At 40.9% G+C, this 26,504-nt stretch overlaps 1 protein-coding gene across 1 annotated transcript in view; it reads left to right on the top strand.

Moving 5' to 3' along the window:
* Positions 1-2,247: 2,247 nt before the first annotated feature.
* The window catches only part of xkr7b (XK, Kell blood group complex subunit-related family, member 7b), a 57,435-nt gene continuing 33,178 nt past the window's right edge, over positions 2,248-26,504 (top strand). Inside the window, exon 1 of the mRNA XM_083768550.1 lies at positions 2,248-2,906. Coding sequence (XP_083624676.1) covers positions 2,263-2,906 — 644 coding nt within the window. The 5' untranslated portion in view covers positions 2,248-2,262. The remainder of the gene's footprint in view (positions 2,907-26,504) is intronic.

The following is a 26,504-nucleotide window of genomic DNA, read 5'->3' as shown; positions in this document are numbered from 1 at the left end:
GAAAATGTGCATGGCGCAAATCTTTGAATATATATTCTTTCAGAGCGACCTCAAATCTGTGCTTCCTGGAACAGGTCCCTGGAACAACATTTTTTCAGAGATGGGGGTCGGTGGACACATACATATAATTCTGGGGGTCCTTGACATGAAAAGGTTTGAGCACCACTGACATGGGTTCAAATGACTGAACAGGTGTGCAATTTTTAAACTTTTTAAACAATTGGAGTTTGTGGGCTCTATATTGTCATCTATGATGTAATCATTTATTTTAGACATTTCAGCTGAAAGGTTTTTAATGATACCATATATCTGACTAGATTTGATTGTTTGACCCTGTGACCCTTTCTGTCATTGTACTTTATTCAATTGCACACCCAGGGCTATATCTTGCGCAACCCCTTAACCCTTATCACTAAACTTATTTGCCATTTTTTACTATTTAAAAAAAGCTTTTAATATAGTTCAAATAGTTGATCCCCAGCTAAATGATGGAGAACCAACTGGACACTTATACATCTTTAACTCTTGAGAGCGGAGCATAAAATGAAACCAAGTGGACCCTTATGGTCAGTTTGATTTCATTTTACGCTCTAGTTCAATAAATGATTGTTAAACATCTGCATTACTTATAATTTACAAGAAGTCTACACAATTGGAGAATGTAAAATAATTCTTATTTTGATCATGTTTGCCTGTTATCTCTCCTATACATTGGTAACACATCAATACAGCATGGAATTGTGACAAATGTATCCAATGATAACAAAAATATAAGTAACAAAATAAGTTTTGGGTCTGATCAAATCTCATTAAATCTGTCCGTGGCTGAATAAATGATGGACCTTGAAATGATAAAGTTTGAAAAAACCACAGGGCAGTTCCGAATTGAAGCCACCTGTAAATGCTCTTTTAGAGCGGTTTTGAAAGAGAGTAGGAATTCACACTTCTTTCTGGCATTGCACATTTTGGTGGCATATAAAACGAATTGAGCCAAATCTGGGTTTAACGTGATTTGTGGAGCTCCTTCTGCCTCAGGTGTCGTGATTGTGGACTTTATTGACGTAAACAGGTTGGGTACCAATGAGGTGTGTATACTGTCTTGTAGACCAGGCCCATTGCAAGTTGTTGTATAGGACCGTTGCACAGTGAAGTATAAACAAGGCTTTAGGATTTATAAGTCGTTTTTAGAATCCTCCTCCTCAGGAGCATATCCACGGATATCCCAAGCCGTGCATATCCAAGGTAATCTCAAGCCGTGCATGCCTATTCCCACTATAGGCTGAGGAAGAAATGCCACTTGACAGTTTTCAAATCAGCCCCAGAAAACATCATGTAAGTGATGACACCCATTGCAGAAATCTGCACAGCGTAGCACCTGGTAATTATAAAAGCCTAACTTAATTTGCTCACTTCTTCATCGCAGCTCACTTCCAATATAGGCTATTCTATATTCTGGGCTATACTCTGTCTTCACCACCTCTCACAGCGTCTATAAGTAAAAGTATAGACTTGTTTCATGAAGCATACATGGTTATATTAGAAAATGGCTAGATTTGGAAGCCACTGATCTGCATCTGCACTGTCTGACAAAGTTTCCTCTAAAGGCCCTTTCGAGAAGTGGCACAATATTTTTAATTATATTTACTTTGGGGGTAATTCTGGTGGTGTCAGTGTAGCTGTATTAAAAATAAACCTGATACTCTAAATGAAGAAGGCTGCAACATCTGGCTATTCAGCAAGAGGAAGCATTTTAAATGAGTTCAGCGAAATTCACAGGAGTAGTGTAATCGATGTTGACGCGGTATAGTTTCATGCGTGCACACTGCACAGAGACAGAGAAATTGCAATAGAACAAAAGCCTTTCAAATAAAAAATACAGACACCGTTGTGTTGTCTCAGAGACTCTCAGGCTTCAAACCCACTGCCCTTGTCGAAATCCCAGGTAGACAATGGCTCAGCTTCAAACCGCGATTCATAAAGATGGCTCGAATTAATTGGCAGATGATGAGGCTAGTTATGATGTAATGTCTCTCTCCCTCTCTCTCCCCCTCTCTCTCTCCCTCCGTTCCTATCACGCTCCATACGCTCCTACACACACACACACACACACACACACACACACACACACACACACACACACACACACACACACACACACATTGGAGCCCCCTCCTCTCTCTCATACACACTCAACCCCTCTCTCCCCTCTTTCCCCACCTCTTTCTCTTTCTCTCTTTTTTCCCTCTCCCTACACTAACCAACATGGCCGCTAAATCGGACGGAGCCGCGGTGTCTGTGGATGATGACAACCCGCCCAGCAGAAGGAGCCTCTCCAGAAGGAGCCTGTCCGTGGCGGCAGGGAATCCCAGCTCGTTGGCCGGCGGCAGCACCGCCCGGCCCCGCTGCTGCAGCACCGCGGGGAGACCCTACACCCTGCTGGACTGCTGCTGGGTGCTCTGCGCGCTGCTCGTCTTCTTCTCCGACGGCGCCACCGACCTGTGGCTGGCCGCCGACTACTACCTGAGGGGAGACTACTGGTGGTTCGGCTTGACACTCGTCTTCGTCGCCGTGCCCTCCGCCGTGGTGCAGGTGTTGAGTTTCAGGTGGTTCGTCTACGACTACTCGGATTTCAGCCGCGGAGACGGCGGCTGCGGAACGGGCGCGGTGGGCGGAGCGACCGCGGCGGCGGCGGGCGACTGCAGCTTCAGCACCAAGGACAGCGAGCAGCGGCGCGGCGGCGGACCGGCGGCGGCGGCGGGGAACGCCGCGAACGCTACGCCGGTCTGCGCGTCTTCGAGCCTGTCCGCGGTGCCGGGGAGAGTCGGTGGCCCCCGGAGGTGCTGTATCGTGTGCATGTGGGTGTTTCAGACCGCGCTGCACATCCTGCAGTTGGGCCAAGTCTGGAGGTAGGACCGCTCTATATAGTATGCAGTGTGGAGAATGACTGAATGAGGGGTGTGCACGAGTGTTTCTGTCATTCTGTGTTCAAGTGTTTGTGGGTTTGTGCGTGTTCTATAGTGCCCCACTCACTGCCCCCTTCTATTCTGCTTCCAAGATGAACATGCTTCATGTGTGTGTGCGTGCAGCGTGCGTGTTTATATGTACACGCTTGTGCGTGCGTGTACTATATGCGCGAGGGTGCGTCCTTATCTGTGTGTGTGTGTGTGTGTGTGTGAAAAGTATTACCGTAATTTGAACTAATTTCACTTCTGTGACAGATTTTAAGGATAAAGGATTGAACTGGGCTAAAGCAGCAGGAGCAGTCATTATAGCATGCGGATGGGCTACACTACACAGCACTCTACTCTATCTATGGCTCACTAATTGCAACTATTTAGCAATCAAGAAAGACTGACCAACATTAACAACTTACACGCCAGAATGAGCTCAGATCATTAGACTACAGATATCAGGCTAGTACTGAGGCTAGAAGAGTCAAGCCAGAAGTCACCCATATCAGTCTCAGCATCCCAGTCTAGTTCAAAGTGTTGTATACACTGTCTGTCTGTCTGTCTGTCTGTCTGTCTGTCTGTCTGTCTGTAGGGCAGGGGGGCTGATCAAATCATTCAACATCTCAGTGCATTCGTCATGGGGGTCCCAGTCTATGATTTACTCATAATCAGTATCAACATAGATAATGATTATTATGCTTAGTATTAACAGAACACCCGTCGTAATGTAGGACAGGTGATTATAACCTCTGTTACTGGACAATAGTCCTGCAACAAACAGTCAAAAAGTGCTTTAGTTTTCGAGATACCCCTCCCGGAGTTAGGACCAAACACAACATAGTTTTTCCTCATCTCTAAGGCCTCCCATACATGAAATGGATTCTTGTATAAAAATATTTTACTGCAAAAGTGGTGAAATTGTTATTTAAAGTTATACACCTCAAACTAAAAATAAAGCCTGTCCGTCTGGTGGTTGAGGCACTTAAAGGCATGTAGATTCACAATGGAAGCTCTGAGAGGTTCAAAACTTGGCATACTTGAAGCCAGAACATACCTCTACATTCTAGAAAAGACTGAATGTCAATATCTGAATGTCAATATGAGATATAGTCATTTGAACACATACTTACAGTAGGCGGAATTGTACATCTATGTAGATGTCTTCTCTACTTTGTAGTGACTCTGGAATGGATTGTCATAGCAACACATATGATGGCTTGTAGGAAAGGTGAGGTTCTACTGAATCCAGCAATACCAATTGTGTAAATGTAGCTTGCATAATCGTGGAGTTATGGCACAAAACATATATGGTGTCCCAAACGGGGGGAAATAAAACTAATGAAATCTACAGTATCACATTAGTTTTATTTTTACTTCACTTATCAAGGGTGGGAAAACATAAACAAATCACTTGAGTAGAAGTCCCTAAAATTTATGAAATGTCTCAAACTTGAGAAATGAGAAATTGTGAACAAATAGATGCCGCTTCAATAGAGAAATATGCAAGCCTAGATTGGAACTACTAACTATTATTATGTTGCAGCACATGACCTGGATGTTCCCTCATCAAGCTCAAATCTCAATATTATCCTCATAAATATAAATAATCAAGTTATTAATTTCTGTTATTTGAGTTATTTGGTTACAGTCAATTTATACTACAGTATTTGGCTCCACCTATGTGCATCTTATGTGATCTTATAATGTGAAGTGTATCGGAAATCGGGGCCGATCATGACATTTTTAAATGATCAGATCAGGAGCACAAAAATGTGATTGGGACATCCCTAGTATCAATATGATATCCATATCATGATATTAGACTGTATATTGTCCGTGATTTGGGATATTGTACTATTGTGATATTGGAGGAGTTGCATGAAAATATAATTTTCAGATGGGGAAAAATCGGTATCGGCAGATACTCAAAATTAAAATTATCTTACTAAATGTTGCTCAACAGAGAGATGATGATGTTCATAAAACCGTGGCTCTATATACAGACAATATGCTGCAGTAATGAGCAAGTTGCAAATGTTGAGTGAGAGCATGCCTGCACCAGTCTCATCAAGAAGACTGAATAGGGTTGATACAACATTGTTTAACATACAAAGATATTTTTCATTTGTGTGAAGGCCAGTACAAGACCAGAACATCTGACAGCCATTATGGCTGGTACTGGTATGTGTACCAGAGACTTATGGTCCTTCATGCAGCATCAGAAAGGTTGATGAAGTTGTACATCATCTGCTCCTCTCGTACCCAGATCTCTTTGTGTATGATGACAAATATACAATAATACTGGTAATATGCCGAGGCGGCAGTGCCTCAGGGATAGAGTGGCCAATAGAGCGGCTGGATGGAGAACCGTGAGGTTCGCAAGACAAATTTCAGTGTGAACTAACAATATACCGTTAGTACTATATCATACCATATTCTCAGTTCGATCCAGGGCTCCCCCAGACAGAGTTAGACTCTGAACCCCTAATTGATCCCGATGTGCAGGTCGGTGCCTTGTATGGTTTCCTCTGCCATCGGTGTGTGACTGAATGTGTGAATGTAATGCACAATCTATGTAAAGTGCTTTGGATAAAAGCTCTATATACTGTAAATGCACCAATTTCCATTTACGGTATATAAACTCCTTGACTGTTATGATGACATACTGAAGACACTGACTCTGAGGAAGAAGATGATATTGTCTAAATACAAACCCTGGAAACATACAGCATTATAATTTGTAGAACATGGAAAGTCTGATGTTGCATGCTCTAAAAGTGTGCCCATGGGAAATGGGCACAATGAGAGAAGATGCAAATATCCAAGAAAATCCAGAACTACTACATAGACCTGCAGATATATCGATGAAGAAAACCATGGACCAGTGTCTTCAGTATGTCATAACTCTTATTTATTGAAAGTGATGACTTGTCATCACTTTCATTTATTTAAAGAAAGATGTTAACTATTTCAGTGAGATTAATAAAAGCTTTGACATAGTTACTGGTCTGCTGTTCTAATTCTTTGTTTTATAGCTGCTATATTTCGTTTAGATATTTAGTGTTTTAGGTAGCATTTATGATATTTGTCATCATATGCAAAGAGATCTGGGTACGAGAGCAGCCGATGTACAACTTCATCAATCTTTCTGATGCTGCATGTGAAGGCCCTGTCTCTGGTACTCTGACCAGTGACCATGTGAAGGCCCTGTCTCTGGTACTCTGACCAGTGACCATGTGAAGGCCCTGTCTCTGGTACTCTGACCAGTGACCATGTGAAGGCCCTGTCTCTGGTACTCTGACCAGTGACCATGTGAAGGCCCTGTCTCTGGTACTCTGACCAGTGACCATGTGAAGGCCCTGTCTCTGGTACTCTGACCAGTAGTCCTGGTTTTGTCTATGAACTGATTGCAACAAGACCGCGAGGACTTTTTTGTGCTATCCCTTTTGGACTGATTGTATGACTGTACTCTGTTGCTGTTTTTACATTTATGTCTAATAAACTATTAAATCCATCAATCAATCAATTGTGCTGGCCTTCCCACAAATGAAACAATATATTTGTATGTTAAACAGTGTTGTATCCTATTCAACAATGTTGTACCCTATTCAGTCTTCTTGACGAGACGGCATGCTCTCACTCTGGTCTTACTGGAGTAGTTTTCTCAACATGATACAGTATATGATGAGGAGAGGAGAGTATATTGAATTTGGGTTTGCCAGGGTTTTATGAACATCATCTCTCTGTTGAACAACAGTTAGTGTTGAAGGTCTTCTGCCGTGGGCTTTATACATTATGGGTCTTGTTTCGTGCCTTTTTCCAACTGTTTAGCAAAGATGATACAAAGATTTGGATCCAATATTCCATTTTGGTAAAAGTTTAAAGATACACTTCAGAATTTGTACAGTATCTATGTTGTGCATTGCGCGCACTATTTTTAGGCTATAGTATATGTGCAGTAACCATATTACAAGTGATACTAATTAAGTCTATTTTCCATTCTGGTGAAACAGTGTCAGGGCAGGGTTCTGCTATTGTCAGTGTAGACTACTGGACAGGCAGTAGGCTCTGTTACACTAAAGATAACTAAATGCTAGGTCACTCTCCACTCCAGTCAGCTAAATAGCTACTTGATTTGACAAGGTTCATCTCATCTTTTCACATTCCAAAATATGTGAAATGATTTTACCTGTCATTTTATGAAGAAAGCCACATACTGTAGGCAATAAGATGCAGGTGGAGCCAAATACTGTAGTGTAGTATAACTTGACTGTAACCAAATAACTCAAATAACAGAAATGAATAACTTGATTATTTATATTTATGAGGATAATATTGAGATTTGAGCTTGATGAGGGAACATCCAGGTCATGTGCTGCAACATAATAATAGTTAGTAGTTCCAATCTAGGCTTGCATATTTCTCTATTGAAGCGGCATCTATTTGTTCACAATTTCTCATTTCTCAAGTTTGAGACATTTCATACATTTTAGGGACTTCTACTCAAGTGATTTGTTTATGTTTTCCCACCCTTGATAAGTGAAGTAAAAATAAAACTAATGTGATACTGTAGATTTCATTAGTTTTATTTCCCCCCGTTTGGGACACCATATATGTTTTGTGCCATAACTCCACGATTATGCAAGCTACATTTACACAATTGGTATTGCTGGATTCAGTAGAACCTCACCTTTCCTACAAGCCATCATATGTGTTGCTATGACAATCCATTCCAGAGTCACTACAAAGTAGAGAAGACATCTACATAGATGTACAATTCCGCCTACTGTAAGTATGTGTTCAAATGACTATATCTCATATTGACATTCAGATATTGACATTCAGTCTTTTCTAGAATGTAGAGGTATGTTCTGGCTTCAAGTATGCCAAGTTTTGAACCTCTCAGAGCTTCCATTGTGAATCTACATGCCTTTAAGTGCCTCAACCACCAGACGGACAGGCTTTATTTTTAGTTTGAGGTGTATAACTTTAAATAACAATTTCACCACTTTTGCAGTAAAATATTTTTATACAAGAATCCATTTCATGTATGGGAGGCCTTAGAGATGAGGAAAAACTATGTTGTGTTTGGTCCTAACTCCGGGAGGGGTATGCCGACTTCTGGGGGCCATTGTCGCAGTACTACAACCAGAGAGCCGCTGATAGTTTTCTTTTCTACCAGCTCATTAATTACATTCACCTGGTGTCCCTGATTAGTGCCTGATTACCCAGAATGAAAAGCACCAGCACACGGTGACCCCATGCACAGCTAGCTGCTGTACTCTAATACAGGGGGGAAGAAATTATTAGATTTAATTTAGATTTGTGTTTACTGTGTTGTGCATTTTGTGAGAATAGAAGTCACATTCTTTAAGATGGCATAGCATGTGCAGAATCAATTGTAGGAAATTGATTCTCCAAGAAAGATATTCACCAGGGTCTGTAGTTCATTAGACATCGATTCCAGTTTGAACAGACTGCTCAATTTGAATTCCTAAAAAGCCACATTCACCTATACTCTATAAGCACGATCTTAGATCTCCCTCCAGCAGTGGCCCTCTGCTTGAGGCTACAATGTCATTCATTCATTCATTCATGATTCATTCATTCATTCATTCATTCATTCATTCATTCATTCATTCATTCATTCATTCATTCATTCATTCATCCATCCATCCATCCATCCATCCATATTGTACTTCTACTATCTCAAAGGCAAATATTTGACTTTCACTCTACTTGTAGATATGATTTTTATACATGTTTTATACATTTTGATACATTTTAATAAATGGGGCCTTATGCATACTTTTACTTTTGAAAATAGGGTGTTGATACTTTATTCAAAAAAATAATACTTCCATCACTATTATCCAAAGCATTCCTCAGCTAAAAAGAAACACTGTGTGGAATGGATACGGCCCCTAGGAAATGCAAGGCAGTTTTATTTGCATAGCACATTTCATCAACAAGGCAATTTCATGTGCTTTACACAGAACATCAAGCAAAGGAAACACAATTATACAATGACATTAGGATTCATAAAACAAAAGAAGTAAAACATAACAGATACAGTTACAGTGCAGAGGCCAGAGAAAACAAGGGGAAAAAAGTAACTCGATCAAAGACAGCGGAAAACAGAAAGGTCTTTATTTGTGGTTTAAAAGAAATAAGAGTGGCAGCAGACCTGCAGTTTTCTGGGAGTTTGTTCCAGATTTGTGGTGCATAAAAACCAAATGCTGCTTCCCCACATTTAGTTTTGGTTTTAGGCACAGAAAGCAGACCTTTCCCAGATGACCTGAGAGGTCTGGATGGTTCATGATATCGCACATGATCAGAAATGTACTTTGGCCCTAAACCATTCAAAGCTTTATAGATATGATACAGCAGCATTTTAAGATCAATTATTTTATTGTGTGTGAGTATGAGTAGGATGTGAACCCATGGTGTCACGGGTCGTCTGTATGTATTGTGAGTTCATGCCACAGGACCATTTTGGATTCATTTGTACACTTGTTGGAGTGAGGTTTTACCATGCAGGTTTACGGGCCTCTAGATACATTGTGAAGTTGGGGTTGTGGTGTTAAATGTCAATAAACCACATGACCCCAGTCATCTGTGGAAATCAAACCAATAGAGTACACTACTGTGTGTGCGTGTGTGTGTGCGTGCGTGCATGCGTGCATGTGAGAGAGAGAGAGAGAGAGAGAGAGAGAGAGAGAGAGAGAGAGAGCGAGAGAGTGTGGCTGCGGTGGGAACAGACTGGCTACACACCGTGAGGCATCCATGCAAGGCACTGACCTGCTCCTGAACAGTTAGGATTACAGTGCCTTGCTCAAGGACACAATGCAAGGAAGAGCTGGGAATCTCTGAGTGCCCTTTGAAATTTCTGATCTTGACGGCGACCAGTTGTGGAAGGAAACAGACTAAGATAATACTGGGAAATTCCATGAAAGTTGAATTAAGACAACACATTTTCACTCCCAAGACGGAAATTGGTGACTTCTTGGGATGGATTTGACGGCTGAAGCAGACTTCGCATGCCGTTTTGGGGAGGGAGAGTTTGAGTGTATTGATCAAGAAGGGATGCTTTTCATATCATATAATATCAAGTTCAACATATCAACTGAGAGCCAGGCATGTTGCAGTTAATCTTTCATTACATTTTCACGTGTGATTAAATGAGAGATTTCCAGTGAACATAGGCAGTGGCACTGTCGTGTCGGTCATGCAGACACAATTGTATTCACTTCTGCAAGGCATCTCCAATTCTCCCTTAAGTGAGAGGGATGGATGTTCTACTACGTTGTGCTGACTCCATTGCCACAGAACTCCCCTGAGTGTACTGTAGCCTACTGTAGGTATGTGGCTGACACTCCCAGTACTCTTACTCTTATAAACACAGTAAACATAGCAGCAGAGGAAATAGTGCTTATGTCCTGCAGAGATTTTAATTACAAGGTGCCTATAGCAGTATTGAAGTGCAAAAGACTGAAGGATAAGCACCACTGTACATGCAGTATGTTGTTCGTGGACAACAGCTCGGCAACACCATTGACTACTTTATTTTCTGAAAATAGCGAAAATGACGGAGCTTGCACAAAGACTAATTTCACCCACTTCTTTATACCTGTAAAACTGTGACAATTGTCACAATTAAGTTGAGAATTCTGACTCTAGAATGAAATGTAGCATTTCCTGGAATCCCACCAGAGCATTCTCTTTTGAGTCTCATGTGCCTCTCTGTCTGACTCTGTCTGTTTATTGTCTGGTTATTCTAGGCTACATGTACCCCAAGGTTTTCCCTTCTTATTTTGTGAGTGACTCAGTGGCTGGTTGGGTAGCTTTTTGTGACAGATTAGAACATCCAGAGTTAATTTAGCTGTGAAAGTGTAAAGATTTACCCGTAAGGGACTTTACAGTATATTTTACCCATTGACAATGAATGGGATATTGTCTTGACATGGAGAGTATAAGATCTCCATGAAGGTACACTAGTTTTTCATATATTTTTGACTAAATGGAATCTCTGTTTGGAACCTGCATTTCCAAGGGGCGGATATAAAATAAATGCCTCTGGTGATAAACCCGCCCTGTATATTTCATGATTGGTGCCCCGCAACTCCAGGGGCAGCGAAATCCAATCACAACCGAGCAGGGCCAGACTAATCTGCCAAGGGCTTTTCTTTTCTTTTGCATTGGAGATTTGTCTGGTTTCCAGACTCACTGTTACTTGGCTAACATAGAATCTCAGAAATGTTTGTACACTTGTGTTCTATACTATGCTATCTATAAATAATTTAAAATATTATAACCAAATAACATTACCAAACAGACATAAATAGATAGCCCTGAATAACAGGTCTGTAACTCAGAGTGTTCAAATGGAACCATACGGACCCTTATGGGTCTGTTTGTGTCACGATATCAAGTATATTCTGTAGCCCCTGAAGTCTTCTCCACCTGTGTCCTGTTTAGTCTCAGCCTATGATATGTTGATTGTAGTTATGTTGCACCTGTGTCTAGTTAGTCTTTGTGTATTTAAACCACCCTGTGTCCAGTCTTCCCTTGCCAGATTATAGTCAATGTTACTGTGTTTCCTGATGTCTGCATTATGACCTGCATTTCCATCCTTTATCATTATAATTATTTCAAAAATATTTCCTATATTTAAAAAAAAGAAATCAAACTTTTTCACGAATAAATGCAAATGATAGATTTTTCATATTAATTCAATAAATAAAATGCAAAGAAATTCAGCAAATTTTAAAAACTTGCCAAGTTGTGAAAATAGCAGATCTACAAGCTCACCGCTCATGTTGTGAGCTTGTTGATCAGCTATTTTCACAACACAGACGACACGAATCCTTCCTTGCTTTCTAATAGTGGACGAGAGGAGAGTGTGCGCGTGTGTCCTCGGTGACCTGTGGCCGTGTGTTAAGTGTCCTTGACTTGAGCAACACTCCCTTCAGATTCCCTACATAAACCCTCATTGTACAGGATCTCTGGAGAGCGCGAGTTAAGCACTGAAATAGGAACTGTGACTTCTTCTTCCATCTTTATTTAACCAGTGAAAGTCAGAGCTGCAGATCCTTGTACAGTATGGGGATTGTGCTTCATATTGCTCATGTACTTACACAATGTATAAGTATCCATTCTTTAGCAAAGAACGACTTTGTAGTATCATTACATAACATAACATCATGTGGATGCAATCACTGCATTTGATGTTGTGATATATTATTTTGTGAATATGGCAGTGGGTGTATTGTGTGTATGATTTGCCTTTTTATTTCCTATTAGGCTTTCCATAGCCACTGGCACTGCCTATAGTTTGTCTCTCTGTGCCAGCGTAGATTGATTGGTCATGCCTGACACTATCACTACACTACTGACACGAGAAGCCTCTGAGAGCAGCCTAAATTTTAGCCTCACCAATTCCAGGGTTTTTTAGTTTTGGGGGGCGGCAAACTCCACAACAGCGTCCACCCTTGATATGCCTACAGCACGTGATTGAAGGCATCAAAGGTCATAATTGTATTTCTTTTTTGCAGAATGGATTTTCATTGATTGTGTGGCCCATGTTGTCTGCTGCTATGCTATGGGGTGCTATTTGCTTAATTTGGAATTTGGAAGCGAGTTGAAACTGGCTGTTGTTGTGCTGTTTCTGCAATATACTGTAGTGTGTGTGTGCGTGCGTGCGTGCGGCTGTCCATTCAGTCTAATAATCAGCTAAAGTAGCTCACTGGCAGACTTCAGGTCCCAATACGCTGAATCACCAGGAACCCAGAAACACTTCAGTGCCAGTATGTACAGTACGACATGCAGGAATCCATTCTGGTTAAGGTGTCACATGCATGTAACATACTCTTAAGACATTAACACAGGACAAACAATGAAAGAAATACAATATCAACCATCACCATCTTTCATTGACAGTCAGTGCAAAGGTACTGTATATTCTGTGCAAAAATCAGCAGAGTTCAGCAGTGGTGTGGTGTGGCTGAGGTATGGGTGGTGCCGCGGCCTACACGGTGCAATCCACAGTACAACTCAGAGAGTGTACAATACCCTTACGGGTTCATTTGGTTACATTTGTACACTCATAGTTGTAGAGCCTGCATGCCAGAAAGTCCAATAATGGTCCATATATTAGCCAGTGATATATCGGGCGGTCTGTTGTTAAATCATCAATGAGGATTTTACTGTGCGGTTATTAAGGAGCTGGAAAGCAACAGGAAAGAATGTGCGGAGGTGGCATGAAGACCAGGCGCCGATGAATCTGTTGACAAAATCATTTATATAAAACACCTTCCTCCTCCTTTCTTGCCCACTCATGGCATGTATGTGACTGTCATTCTCTTTATAAGATATTTGGGTCTTTTTCTGCCTTTTATTAATAGATAGTGTACAGTAAGTTGACAGGAAATGGGGGGAGAGAGATGGGGAGTCACACAAAACAGTCATCGGGATCAGGAGTCGAACCTGCTACACGCTGTCAGGCGGAATTAGCAGCCTATAGGTGCCTGGACTGCTAGGCCAGACCAGGCCTTGTCTGTCTGTCTGTCTGTCCGTCTACCATATGTTTGTATGTCTGTCTGTGCTGAATAATTCATTATATAGCCCTTAAGGGAGCCGCTAATCACTGTGTGCGTGCGTGCGTGCGTGCGTGCGTGCGTGCGTGCGTGCATGCGTGCGAGCGTCCGGAGATCTACTATTTCCTGTTCTGTCACCTGATCTGTCACTTTCTCTCTCTCCATTCATCCTCTCTCTGTTATCTCTCTTCCCGTCTCTCTCTTCCTCTCTCTCTCATATACTCTCTCTTTAGATACATAATATTTTCTGTGTGTCTGTGCATATCTGCCTACGGTATAATTGTGTTTATACACACACACACACACACACACACACACACACACACACACACACACACACACACACACACGTTTGAGCCCTTCAACACGTTTGTATTTTATGCTGGATGAATACGCCTGGAGATCAACTGATGCTATCAGAACAATGCATGCAGAGGAAGGCAGGTGTATTATTCATTATGTAGTAATGGTTGTAAGACCGTCGGTCATCTTCAGGGAATTTGTGCCAATTGTAATACAATATATAATCATGCAAGGCATTCGTCATTGACTGAGGTTATCCAACCGAGGGCCGGATGCAGCTGGGCCTGTGGTTGGTTACAGAGGGCAAAGATAATTTGTGTATCACGTACCCATATAGCCTTATTTAGTCACAGACAATGACAAGATAGCATTTGATCAATGCAGCCACCATGGCAGCCATGATTGATATTCTGATTTCCATCTACAGTGAGATCAGTCAGGAACTAAAGCGACACAGCCAGTGCCGATGGGCAATGCTGTCAGTCATCAGACACAAACATTTCTTTGCTAACCGGCCTCCTTCCCCTGCTGACTAACTATAATGGTCTGTTTTCCGTTTCACACCTTGTAAATGACGGTGTACCACAAGGCAGTTGCTTCGGTCCGCTCTTATACAAATTACTTTCCACACTAACAAAGTGCTGATGACACGACTAATATCGCTGGACTTTAGGCACCACAAATAGAACAGGCCCTCAATATGGACCTACTAAATATCAATCACTGGGTCTGTAGCAACCACCTTGTCCTGAATACCAGGAAGACCAAAATGATGATGCTTGGATCTAGGAAAAGCGTGCTTTAAAAGATCCATTATCAATTATGTATATTTTTCTGAGGGAGGAGACATTGAAGAGGTGTCTGTAATTAAACTTTAGGTATTCATTTAGATTCGTTTTTCATGGACTCTGATATGTATCTGGTGCCTCTACTGATTGTAGACATGTATTAATTAGATACTTAATTAGATAATATGAGAACAACTACTGTAAAGCTCAATAAAACGATGTGCTACCAAAGCCTAAATTAGAGCTTGGTAGAAGAACATTCTCTTACCAGACTTGTCAAAGTTGGACTCAACTAACTGGCACCACTACATAAATAACTACGGATAGTTTAAAAATATATATCTTAATTTAAAGTATGTTAGAAAACAGATGACGTTAATAATCATTCTGCTTTACTGCAGGCCCTGACAGTATCAAAAGTGGCTCCATGTAAGGAGCGACATGTCAAGTATTTTTGTATGCCTCTGAACCAGGGGTACACAAACCCCGTCAGCAATGACCCAGAAATATCAATCCTTGGTTGTTTCAACCCAACTCATGTAATATTTATTTATTCAGTCGTGTGCTCTTTCCACACTGTAATGTTTGACTATAATCATATATATATACGTGTGTGTGTGTGTTTAGTATACCTTGTTTGATTTAATATATCTGGCTGCATTCAATTTCCCTCCAGGGATTGAAAAGTAAATTAAAAGTAGACTTTATTCGTGTGAATGTCTGTCTGTCTACTGTGTCTATCTATATTAGCCTAATTGAAAATTATTTGACTGCCGTGACAACAGCCATGGGTGACGACTCGGCTCAAGGGCCATGACGGTAAAGGGGAGATGTTGGCAGAAAGTGAGTGCACGCCGTGGACTATAATTTAGACCCAAACGGGGGTCTGAATAAAATGTTGCTGTCACTGCTACCTGATTTATGGCAAAATAAATGGTTATGGCAAAACTTAACTTGAATAATAATTACTATTATGGGTCCATAAAACATTTATTCAGCTCTTTTGAATGCATTAATTGCATACACTATTCGGTGATATATTTTCTGCCTATTCGGGCCGAATCCGAATAGGCCAAAAATGCATTTTTAGCCATTTTCTGCCAAATATTTTCTGTGGCCAAATATTCGGTGCATCACTAGTGTTATCTATATATCCTTTAACACAGAGGATTTGACTGCGTAGCTCTACCTTTGATGTATACCCACGAATGTCCCTCTAGTCTCTTCCAGTTGAGCGCATGGTGGATTGGTCAGCTACCTCCCTTGATATCAGTTATCACCCTTTGATCCTTTGATCATCCGCCTCACCCAGGGCAAATAAAAGGCTAGGTATTTGATACGTTTGTTTGATGAGTCTGTTGCTATGTCAGTATACCTCAGCAATACGATGTGATGTACCATGATGGACACTTACGTGTTATCGTATATCACTCATTCTTGAAATGAGGGACAAAAGTGGAAAAAACATGTCCCACACATAAGAGCCTTATTATTGTTAAAAATAAATTAATTTAATAAAAATAAAAGCACTTGCAAAGTTAAATGTAATACAGTTGTGTATTATTATGCCATTCATTTCATTATAATTGTTTTCATATGCCATCTGAATTAGTTAAAAGCAGGCACTGTACCCAAAAACGCCTGTATTTAGCCTGTCCCCAGCAAGTGGTCATAATTTCAAACTGCTAAAAAAGTGTCTAATACTGTCACAATCACATAAATATACATACTAAATTAAAGTAGATTGTCAACAACATAGCAAACAATATACACAATAATTTTAATTTATATTTTCCATTAGATATCTCATATCAAATGTGTGTCCCACGTCTCCCGTCAACTCCGTCAGGTTTTTTAAAAGTCTTAAATTAATCAGAAAATATTGTCGACAGATTTAGCCTGAAGACTCCTTTTCCAAGTCCCGTTTGTATTTGTTGCAACTGTGGAGCACCTGGTCTGAAAAGCATTCAATTGTTTGATATTTTAAACAAACAATGTTGATATCAGGGTGGTCACAGCTTTTACATGTCAACTCCGTCAGGACATTATTATGATCTTTGTTAAGAATTCCAAAATAATGTTTATTATAAAAGTTTAGGGTTAGGTTTAGCTAACAAATGAAGCAAAAACAAAATGGCTACATTGTACTACAGAGGGTTAAGATGAAAACAAATGACATTTTGTCAACTCCGTCAGACGTCAACTCCGTCAGGTTTTGTGTCTGACGGAGTTGACATGTATCTGACGGAGTTGACAAAAGTGTTCCTAAAACAATACAATTATAGTTTTTGAATAATGGGACGTATTCTAATTTGGCACACAGTTAGAGCATGCCTTAAGGAACATTTTTGGCTATAGGGCCATCACAGATTTGTCTCGTGGTGACCATGGCAGCCATTTTCCAAAATTGCCGCCACCTGATGTTATTTTACAATAACTCAAGTTCTACACCACCTAGGATCTTGATTCTGGTGACTAAGACTAAATTTTCAAGGATGAGGGATACATTGGTACTATTTAGATTTGTCCTGTGACCATGGCAGCCATTGTTTTTCAAAATGGCCGCCACCTGCTGTTATTTTACAATAACTCAAGTTTTAGACCACATAGGATCTTGATTCTGCCGACTAATAATACATTTTAAAAGATGAGGAATACAGTGGTACTATTTAGATTTGTCCTGTGACCATGGCAGCCATTGTTTTTCAAAGTGACCACCAACCTGCTGTTATTTTACCAATAACTAAATTTTTAGACCACCAAGGATCTTGATTCTGGCGACTAATCATTACATTTTCAAGGATGAACTTTCTCTGGGAGGGGTCAGGGCTTATTTCAGGTGCAGGTTGAGTTGCTACTGACAGGACATTAAAAGGAGGTGGGCTTTCTGGCCTTTGACTTGTCTCTTTCAGGTACAGACGCACAGTTTGACTTCACTGGCCACTGCAGTGTGGCGTTGTATCTTGGTGGCCTCCTGCCAGTGTTTCTCCATCCTTCTCATGAGCTCTGTGTTCTGGGGCTCTGTTATAGTCAACTTACATTGTCTTGGCTGGAGATTGCTTTCCTGCAGGGTCCAGCCCAGTCTTGTGCAGATGGCTACTGGCCCACCTGGAGGCCCCAACCTCACTTGTTTGGTTGGTGTGATTAGGTGGGGTGGTCTTCCCCAATCAGGATGAAGGGTTTGACCCTTTCAAACGGCAGTCTGGCCAAGTGTCTGTATTTAGTTGTGAGGCTAGATACAGGATACGATTGCTCACCCAGCCCCAGGTGACTTGAGGTGAAGGCTCCTTTGATTTGGTAACATTGCTTTGGTTGACATGCTGGGGACACAGAACGACACTGATGCCTTCAGTGTCTGCACATCCTGCCTGATAGTCCTGAAGGCAGATCTTCTGTCTTCAGTCTTTCGCTCACTGTTCACTGCTCACTGTTCACCTCAAGCAGGTCTTCAAGGTGTTTGCCTTTGCACAGGCTATATGGCTAGGACTCATGCTTCAACCACTCAGAGAACTCCAACAGGGTGTTGGTTGCTCCTGGGCCGCAGAGCATTGTGCGGCAGAATTCAGCTCTCATCCCTGGTGGCAGCTTGTTGAGGAGTCGTGCAACATGTGAGCCGCATCTAAGTTCTGTGTCTCCCTCTGGGCCTAGGGTAGACACTTGCTATTTTCCGTAACACTAATTGGTGGGGCTGTCCAAACTTGTTGTTTAGGTGTCAATCGGGTCTCTGTTTGTGAAGTCGGGTCTAGGTGGTCTAGAAGATGAGTTATTTAGTCAGGGGATATTAATACAATCTGGTAATAAATTCCTTATCAAGAATTTTCTTCACCAATGTGTTTGGAAGGGTGTCTACTAACATATCCCACATTGCTTTATATTCAACCACCCTAGGGGACCTTTTGACAGCTGCTGAAAGTTGGGGTACCATCAACAACCTATATAAGGCAAAATGTTCATTATGCTTTAAGTAGCATGTGACATGTCAAACTAGGGAGTTTTCATGATTCTGAATGCATTCCAAGCATTAGCTATGCACGAAGAACACTCCTTGGGCTGAAAACGGCCATAGCCATCATCACAAAATGAGGTCAGCACATTTGGGCAAGTGGATATATGGCCGAATTTAGCCCAAGGGGTTTGACCCCTAGTTTGGCCATAGACTCCCTAGTTTTGCCATAGCCACTTGGTATGGTACCCAACTTTCAGCAGCTGTCAAAAATGCCTCTAGGGTGGTTCAATAGAAACCAATGTGGGATATGTTAGTAGACACCTTTACAAACACATTGGTGAAAAAATTATTGGTAAGAAATGTATTCACAGATTTGACATTATTCTGATAATAGGCCTATTCCCTGACTAAATTGGTAAAATAATAGCAGGTCCACCATTTTTTTTAAATGGCTGCCATTGTCACGGGATAAATCTAAATAGATAAAACTGTATTCCTCCTCATTGAAAATGTAGGATTAGTCATCAGAATCAAGATCCTAGGTGGTGTAGAACTTGAGTTATTGTAAGATAACAGCAGGTGGCTGCCATTTTGAAAATGGCTGCCATGGTCACAGGGCCAATATAAATAGTACCACTGTATTCCTCATCCTTGAAAATGTGGGATTAGTCACCAGAATCAAGATCCTAGGTGATCTAGAACCTAAATCAGTTAAACTTGTCAACTCCGTCAGATGTTCGTCAACTCCGTCAGATGTTCGTCCCGTGATGTTTTTGTTAATTTCCAAAGAAATAGAAAATGTGATGTTAAATATTTTGTGCATATGTATTGAAACACCAACTGAAATGATACGTAATGATGATTATTTATTTTTTTTACATGGTTTTCATGTTATAATATTGAAAATAGAGGTTGAAATGACGGATTTGAGAAATTGGATATTTCATAATAGTGTGATATTGGAAAAAAAACAATATTAAAATAATTGTATTACTTAACTTGATTACTGAAAGCCATTATAAGAGAACTGAGGACTTTATATTATTGTTGAAATTATCAAATTCAATTAAAAGGTATTTTAGTGTGTCTGACGGAGTTGACATGAATCGGGTATTAAGTGCATAAATGTCCCATTTTAGAAAGAAATGTTATGCGAAAAACCTGTTCCTTCTCAATATTGGTAGTTGAGACCTGTGTCTACAAATACATCCATTTGATTTGAATGTATCTTAAAAAATAAAAAAATCCAGTTTGAAAAAAGTTTTGTCCCTTATCTCAAGAATGGGTGATTTACATCGTCCCCCAACACTATGGTCTCAACACACCCATACCGGTACATATATACACAATCAACGTAGAAAAGGACACAATGTATTCCAGGAACAGCGTTGACCTACTGTTAAGCAGAGATGCTGGCGATTCTGACAGCGACAGTTTAAAAAAATGTAGTTCCTTAGTTTCTAAAACTCCCATTGTCATTCAAAAGGGAATTCATCCTGTGTGTGTGTGTGTGTGTGTGTGTGTGTGTGTGTGTGTGTGTGTGTGTGTGTGTGTGTGTGTGTGTGTGTGTGTGTGTGTGTGTGTGTGTGTGTGTGTGTGTGTTTTCCACAACGGCCTGTTATAGCGCCACCATGAGGCTGACTTTTGCAAAACACATTTCTGTAGATTACTCGTACACATTGTATCCACACATCACGCAAATCGGTACACACAATCTCTATAGTCACGTGTTCAACACAGATGTTTGTGATGTTTTGCCAAACATCACAAACACTCCTCCATGGTGGAGACCTGTGCCCAGAAGGGCACTTTTTCTAGTTTCGTATTCCTTTCTCCTACTTGGTTGGTGGTTCTTTGTCTACTTCTCTCCAATGTGTCTAAAACTAACCTGTATACTGTAGGCTGACAGCCTGTTTCCTCTGTGCTTCGCTGGTGCATGTCATTATATGGAGGTGCACACACATGTGCGTGCTGCCGTGCTCACACATACATGAGTGTGTCTCAGCTAGGTGAAACACTCTCTGATCTCTTGGCACATCCGCCTTCTGTGGTGTGTGTGTGTGTGTGTGTGTGTGTGTGTGTGTGTGCAAGAGTGCGTGCAAGAGTGCGTGCGTGCGTAACACCTTTCGGGGGTTATTACTGCTTGTTTGACAGGCAGGTCAAAATTATATGAAAGGATATTTCCAGGGTAAAAAAAAATATCTGTTTTCATGTAGCCTATTATTTTTGTCCAACTTGAAAGTCTTGTATACATAACATATCTCTGTTGTCGGGAAGAAACCACTTAACTCTAAAATCTTCATTTTTCAGGAAATTAAGAAAACCTTATATTTTGAAAACAAAGCAATACTGCCTCATCAAAGTTGATGTTGTGACTTTATTGAGCAATTACTTCCATGAGAGGGGGAGAGGTGGTGGATTTAGCTGCTTTAGCAGACAGTTTGAGGGTCCAATGGAGTTAACTGTTTCAGCGCCAGTGTTGTAGTGGCCGCTAGCGCGCCAGTGCTAGGCGTTTTTGAAAAAACTGCTAAAATGGCCGACCCATCAGTTCTGGTTCAAACACTAAACATTAGTAAACAACATCCACTAGCTATTTGAAAGGTCAGCTAGGGAGATGATCCGATGGGGGAATAACAGTTTTTGTCACATCTAAGTCAAATTAAGCTCTATATCAAGCCCCGAATATCGCATTTTGAGCATATTATGATCCATAATGCACATAAAGACCGGGCGTGCACGCGAGTATTTTGGCTGTTTTTAGGTAAACGTCACAGATCGTATTTATTATTATTTTTCCCCCTGGATTGTGGGGAATAAAACAAATCTCGGGATGCCGGGCATGGCATCCATTGCAAAGGTGAATTAATCTCGTTTTCTCGGGGCCGGTGCGGAACCAGTTTTAAGAGATGAGATGAGAGATGAGATGAGATGTACTTTATTATCCCTGCAGGGAAATTGATATGTTACTGCAGCATAATGTAAATTGTAAAAATAAAGACTACTTTCCAATTGGTTCAATATTTTTGAAACAACACACAGAGACGTAAGGGGTGTTCAACAGCACTGATTTATGTGCTTGGCCAAGGACCTGAGTGAGTGCAGCACCCAGTGTCCAGTCGTGCCATAATCGCTGACCAGACCGATATGCTCGATACGCTTATATGCCCTACGATTCCCATTATGGGACAGACGACTTAAAACTCATGCTCATCGGCGATTACTCCCAAATATCGATAAAACATACGCTATAGCAATAAAACGGACGCCATTAATATTTTGTCATAGACTGGCCTAAACTCCATATTTGAGCATGTCTGACACGGAACTCCATATATGGGCATAAAAGTATGGACAGGCAGGCAGGTAGGCAGGCAGGCAGACAGACAGACAAGTCTAGTAATAATAACATTAATAAAAACTTTATTTATATAGCACTTCTCAAGGAGCGTTACAAAGTACTATAAACACAACCCAACAGAAGACAGATAAAACCATGGTGAATTACATAAATAAACTTCGTAGACATAAGAAGTGATTCCAAAAAGGCAATGATTCAGGGAGTCTGATTTCATCAGTCCGATTTGCTCATATGGGGGAGATACAGAGCTAGACCAGACCTGGTCTTGAACATGATGAGTAAAAAAGTTAAATCAATTCTAAAAGAGATTGCTAGCCAGTGCAGGGATGCTAGGATAGGAGAAATGTGGTAATTTTGGGGGAGACAGTTGTGAGCCGGGCTGCTGCTTGGAGTAGCCTTTTGGGTGCGACCGGCGTTTTGGAAATGAACACCTATAATGCTGACACTATCAGTTCTTTTCTTTACCCTTAGAACTCCACTGAGAATGGGTGTTCAAAACCGTTGCCCCACCACCAACGTTCTCTTTCTTCACTGTAAAGCATGATTTATAATATATTTACTTTAGTCCTATGACGGTGTCCCATGCCATGAATACCAGAAGCCACAACGCGTTTTGCTTGTCATGTTGAAGCAACAATCTCCCCAGATAGCGAAATACACAACGCGTTTTGCTTGTCATGTTGAAGCAACAACCTCCCCAGATAGCGAAATAGTGTCAGGGATGTCGTCCACCAAGTCTAAACATTAGTTTTATAGTCTAGGTCAGTTCTCAAAAGAGCCAAATGGACCCTTTTTAGAGGTGTGTAACTGTGAGAGTGTATAAAGGTAACCAAATTAACCCATAATGGGCCATTTGGTTATTCATACACGCTCAGAGTCCTGAGGGTCTGTGGTCTAATGCCTACCAAATATGTTCCCATTTAAATGAATGACACATCATTCACTCTATAGGTTCTGTAGGCTACTTTAATAATTGGATAATAATAATTTAAAAAAAGTCCCAAAGCACTGTATCTCAGTCACAAATGTACTATGTAGGTAGAGTAAGGTTTTGATCAGGCATTTTATATCTTAAGGCTCTAATATTAGAACATCTCTCAAACAGCTTTAATAAACCCCACCTCTGCTTTTTATTTCACTTCCATTAAAAATATAATACATTTTACGCTTCCACAATGAAATAAGGCCTTTTGTAGTCCACACTGTTGGTTGATTTCTAACATTGCTGCCGACGCATTTTTCTCTGGTCTCTCTCATTGTAATTCACCCCTTACAATTTAAAGCGCCTCGAGCATAATAAAACAGCATTTTACAACTGCATGAATAAGGCTATTCATATTCTATTCATTCATGTTTGTTGTACAATTTGCTGCCCCATTGCGGCTTTAAAAGCCATTATTACACATTTGCAAAAAATTAATTTGGAACAGCGTTACATTTTTTTGCATAACCTTTATCTTGCACAGTTACATGTTACAAGTTAATGTTTTCATATCTTCAGAGCTTGTTTAGCTGCATTGCAGAGAATGGTGTTGCTGTCTTTTTAAATAAATGTTATAAATTAATGCCCTACACTACATACTATACTGTACATCCCAATGAGTTGTGAGCTTATAGATCTGCAATTTTGTATTATTATTATTATTATTTATTTATTTTAACTGAAAGTGATCTGCAGGTTTTATAAATATTGAACCAATGTATTAACAAGAGCTTAGGACCAAACAATAACCACGTTGGATCCATTGGAACAGGTCATTTTTTATGTCTGTTTTGGACATACAGTAGGAGGTTTCCATACAGTAGGAGGTTTCCATACAGTAGGAGATTTCCCACAGCAATGACAATCTGTGTGGCATGTCTCATTCTTTTCAAAATCTTTTTATTTTCGTTTTTCGTTTAACAGTATGCGTGTCAAGTCACAGATTCATAGAAAATTTTAAATTTAAAACATTTTAGTATCAGTGACTGTGGGGTAAACAAACGTACCATATAAATCACAGAGATCGTGGGCAGACATATTAAGAAGACTGTTATTGTGCAAAACATGGCCCTTCAAGACAAAAGAAAAACTAAAAACATTTTCTCCCCAATTTAGTATAGCCAATTCCCAATTCCCCAGCCTCTCTACAAGTACTCCATCTCTGCTAACCCCCACAATCAGTCATTGGGAGGGTGAAGAAAGGCTCAGGTCTTTCCATATCTTCTTTCCACCCGACAGTGAACAGTTGGTAGTGCTTTCGCCTCATAGCTAGAAGGTCCTGGGTTCGATTCCCGCTCGGCACACTGTGGGTGCTGGCGGCGTGTTTCCTCCTCCGTGTCATCTGTGCCCATACCCGAGGCGGGGTTGGCGAAAGGGCCCCTCTGTGTTGAGTTTGCATGTTCTCCCCGCGTCCCCTAGGGTAGGTACCCTCACAAAAAACATGCAGTAATCCTGGTCTCTAAACTGCCTCGCCTGATGGAGGGGAGGGGAAAGGAACTGGTTGGAATAACGTGTTCCTTCCACGCGTCCAACCAGGGAAACTCACCCCTGTCAGGTGTAAAGGAGCAACTTGGACACTCGGGCATGAAGGAAGCATGAATTCAAGTCCGTTGCTCTCCCCATGTCCCCCATGGGGACTAGGTTAGTGGAGGGTGTGTACTGTGTAGAGCCCAGGATCACGTTACAAAATCGTGGGATAAAAAATATATATATAATATATATAATATATATATATATATATATATATATATATATATATGTATATATATAATATATATATATATATAAATATCGGGAAAAATCGGTATCGACAGATGCTCAAAATCAAATGATCTGAATCGGACCGGGAGCAAAAAAAACATGATCGGGACATCCCTATAACGCTATAACCCATGCTTCTATACGGCTCCATTTTGGTCTGTCTGCATTAAATCAACACAGAGGCGGATGTTACGGTGTATTCAAAGGTCTCACGTGTATTTACATAATGAGGTCATGTCTCCTTACCCCAGTTATCACAGTCTATTATGGACTACAGCTAGTGGTTCACAAAGTGGGGTCCAGGGACCCCCGGCGTTCCCTGAGGGGGCTCCACATCCACACGGACCCTTGGCAAGCTCTGTATAACTCGTTTGTACATCTTCAGAGTTATGGGGGGGACCTTGAAATGAAAACTGGACTACAGCCATGATGTGATGATGACTGAACTGAAGTCTGTTTGACACAACAACAACACCAGCAGCACATTGTATAGTACTGTATGTGTCATGTCGGTGATTAACATGTCTCCATCCCATCCTTAAACCCCTCTCTCTCTCTCTCTCCCCCTCTCTCTCTCTCTCTCTCTCTCTCTCTCTTTCTCTCTCTCTCTCTTTCTCTCTAATTAGATGACAACAAGGTGAAAACAAAAGGGAAGCAGAGAGGGAGAGATAAAGGGGGGTGACAGAAAGAGAGGATGAGTAGGAGTAAAGAGCGCAAGCAAGAGAAAGGGAGAAAGTAGAGACTTAATTGTCATAAAGTGACAAAAAATGTGTGCTTTTGTTCAGAAGTTGTCATGACAGGCTGTGTGTGCGCACGCACGTGCACACACACACACACACACACACACACACACACACACACACACACACACACACACACACACACACACACACACACACCTATGTATTACCATCTCCATTGATTCCCTCACCACTAGACACAGTACTGTACGTAGGCTACCTATTATAATTAGGACCACTTCATCCATTTCACTCTTGTCTTCATGCAATAATTATTATAGCCGTATAGTGAGGACCAATTATACTGTATGAAGATATGGTTGGAAATGGGTTATGTGATCCTTTAATAACCTGACTGATAACTCTCAACCATTAACTAACATTAAACTGACTTGTTGTGAGAAAGATGTTTTTGTTCACGAATATATTTCTGGTGTTATGCATATCTGAACAACTGAACACTTTTGTGAATGATGTCTTGTACATTTGGGGATTTTTTTTACAGGATGTCTGACTAAGTGCTATTTTAATGTTTCCTTTGTCAAGTTTTTATCTTGATCTCAACTTAACATTAAGCTGTCTGTAATAGGGCATTCACTTAGTCATTTTTACTAGTTGACTAGTTGTTTAACTACCTATTATGTAGAAATAAATATTTGTACATTTAGAAACTGTGTACATTGGTGACTATAATTATAATCTACCTGATATTGAGTTGACTAGTGGATTTACTAGTCGACTAGTTGAATAGTCGACTAGTTGCTTAATGCCCTAGTCTGTAACTCTCAACCTAACATTAACCATGTCTGTAACCTAACATGAACCCAAGCCCCCAGTAAGGCTATATCCAACGTTGAAGCTGCCACTACCTACTGGCGAAAAGAGGAACTGCAGCACTTTCATGGAGGTGGACGGACGTTCATGACGTCATGTGTTTGAGGTCCGGGCTTTGAGGTCCGGGCTTAACTTCCGCTCACTCGAGCCATTGAGTTATTATTGTACTTCCGGCAGTCTTCCGGGTGCTTCAAAACGCCACTGAGCAACTTCTATTGAAATGAATAGCGGGGGGGGGGGGGGGGG

This window comes from Protomyctophum parallelum, assembly GCF_964188405.1.
Source record: "Protomyctophum parallelum genome assembly, chromosome: 7".
Taxonomy (NCBI): Eukaryota; Metazoa; Chordata; class Actinopteri; order Myctophiformes; family Myctophidae; genus Protomyctophum; species Protomyctophum parallelum.
The sequence above is the reverse complement of the archived record's forward strand: the minus strand, read 5'-3'. Positions and strand labels throughout refer to the sequence as shown.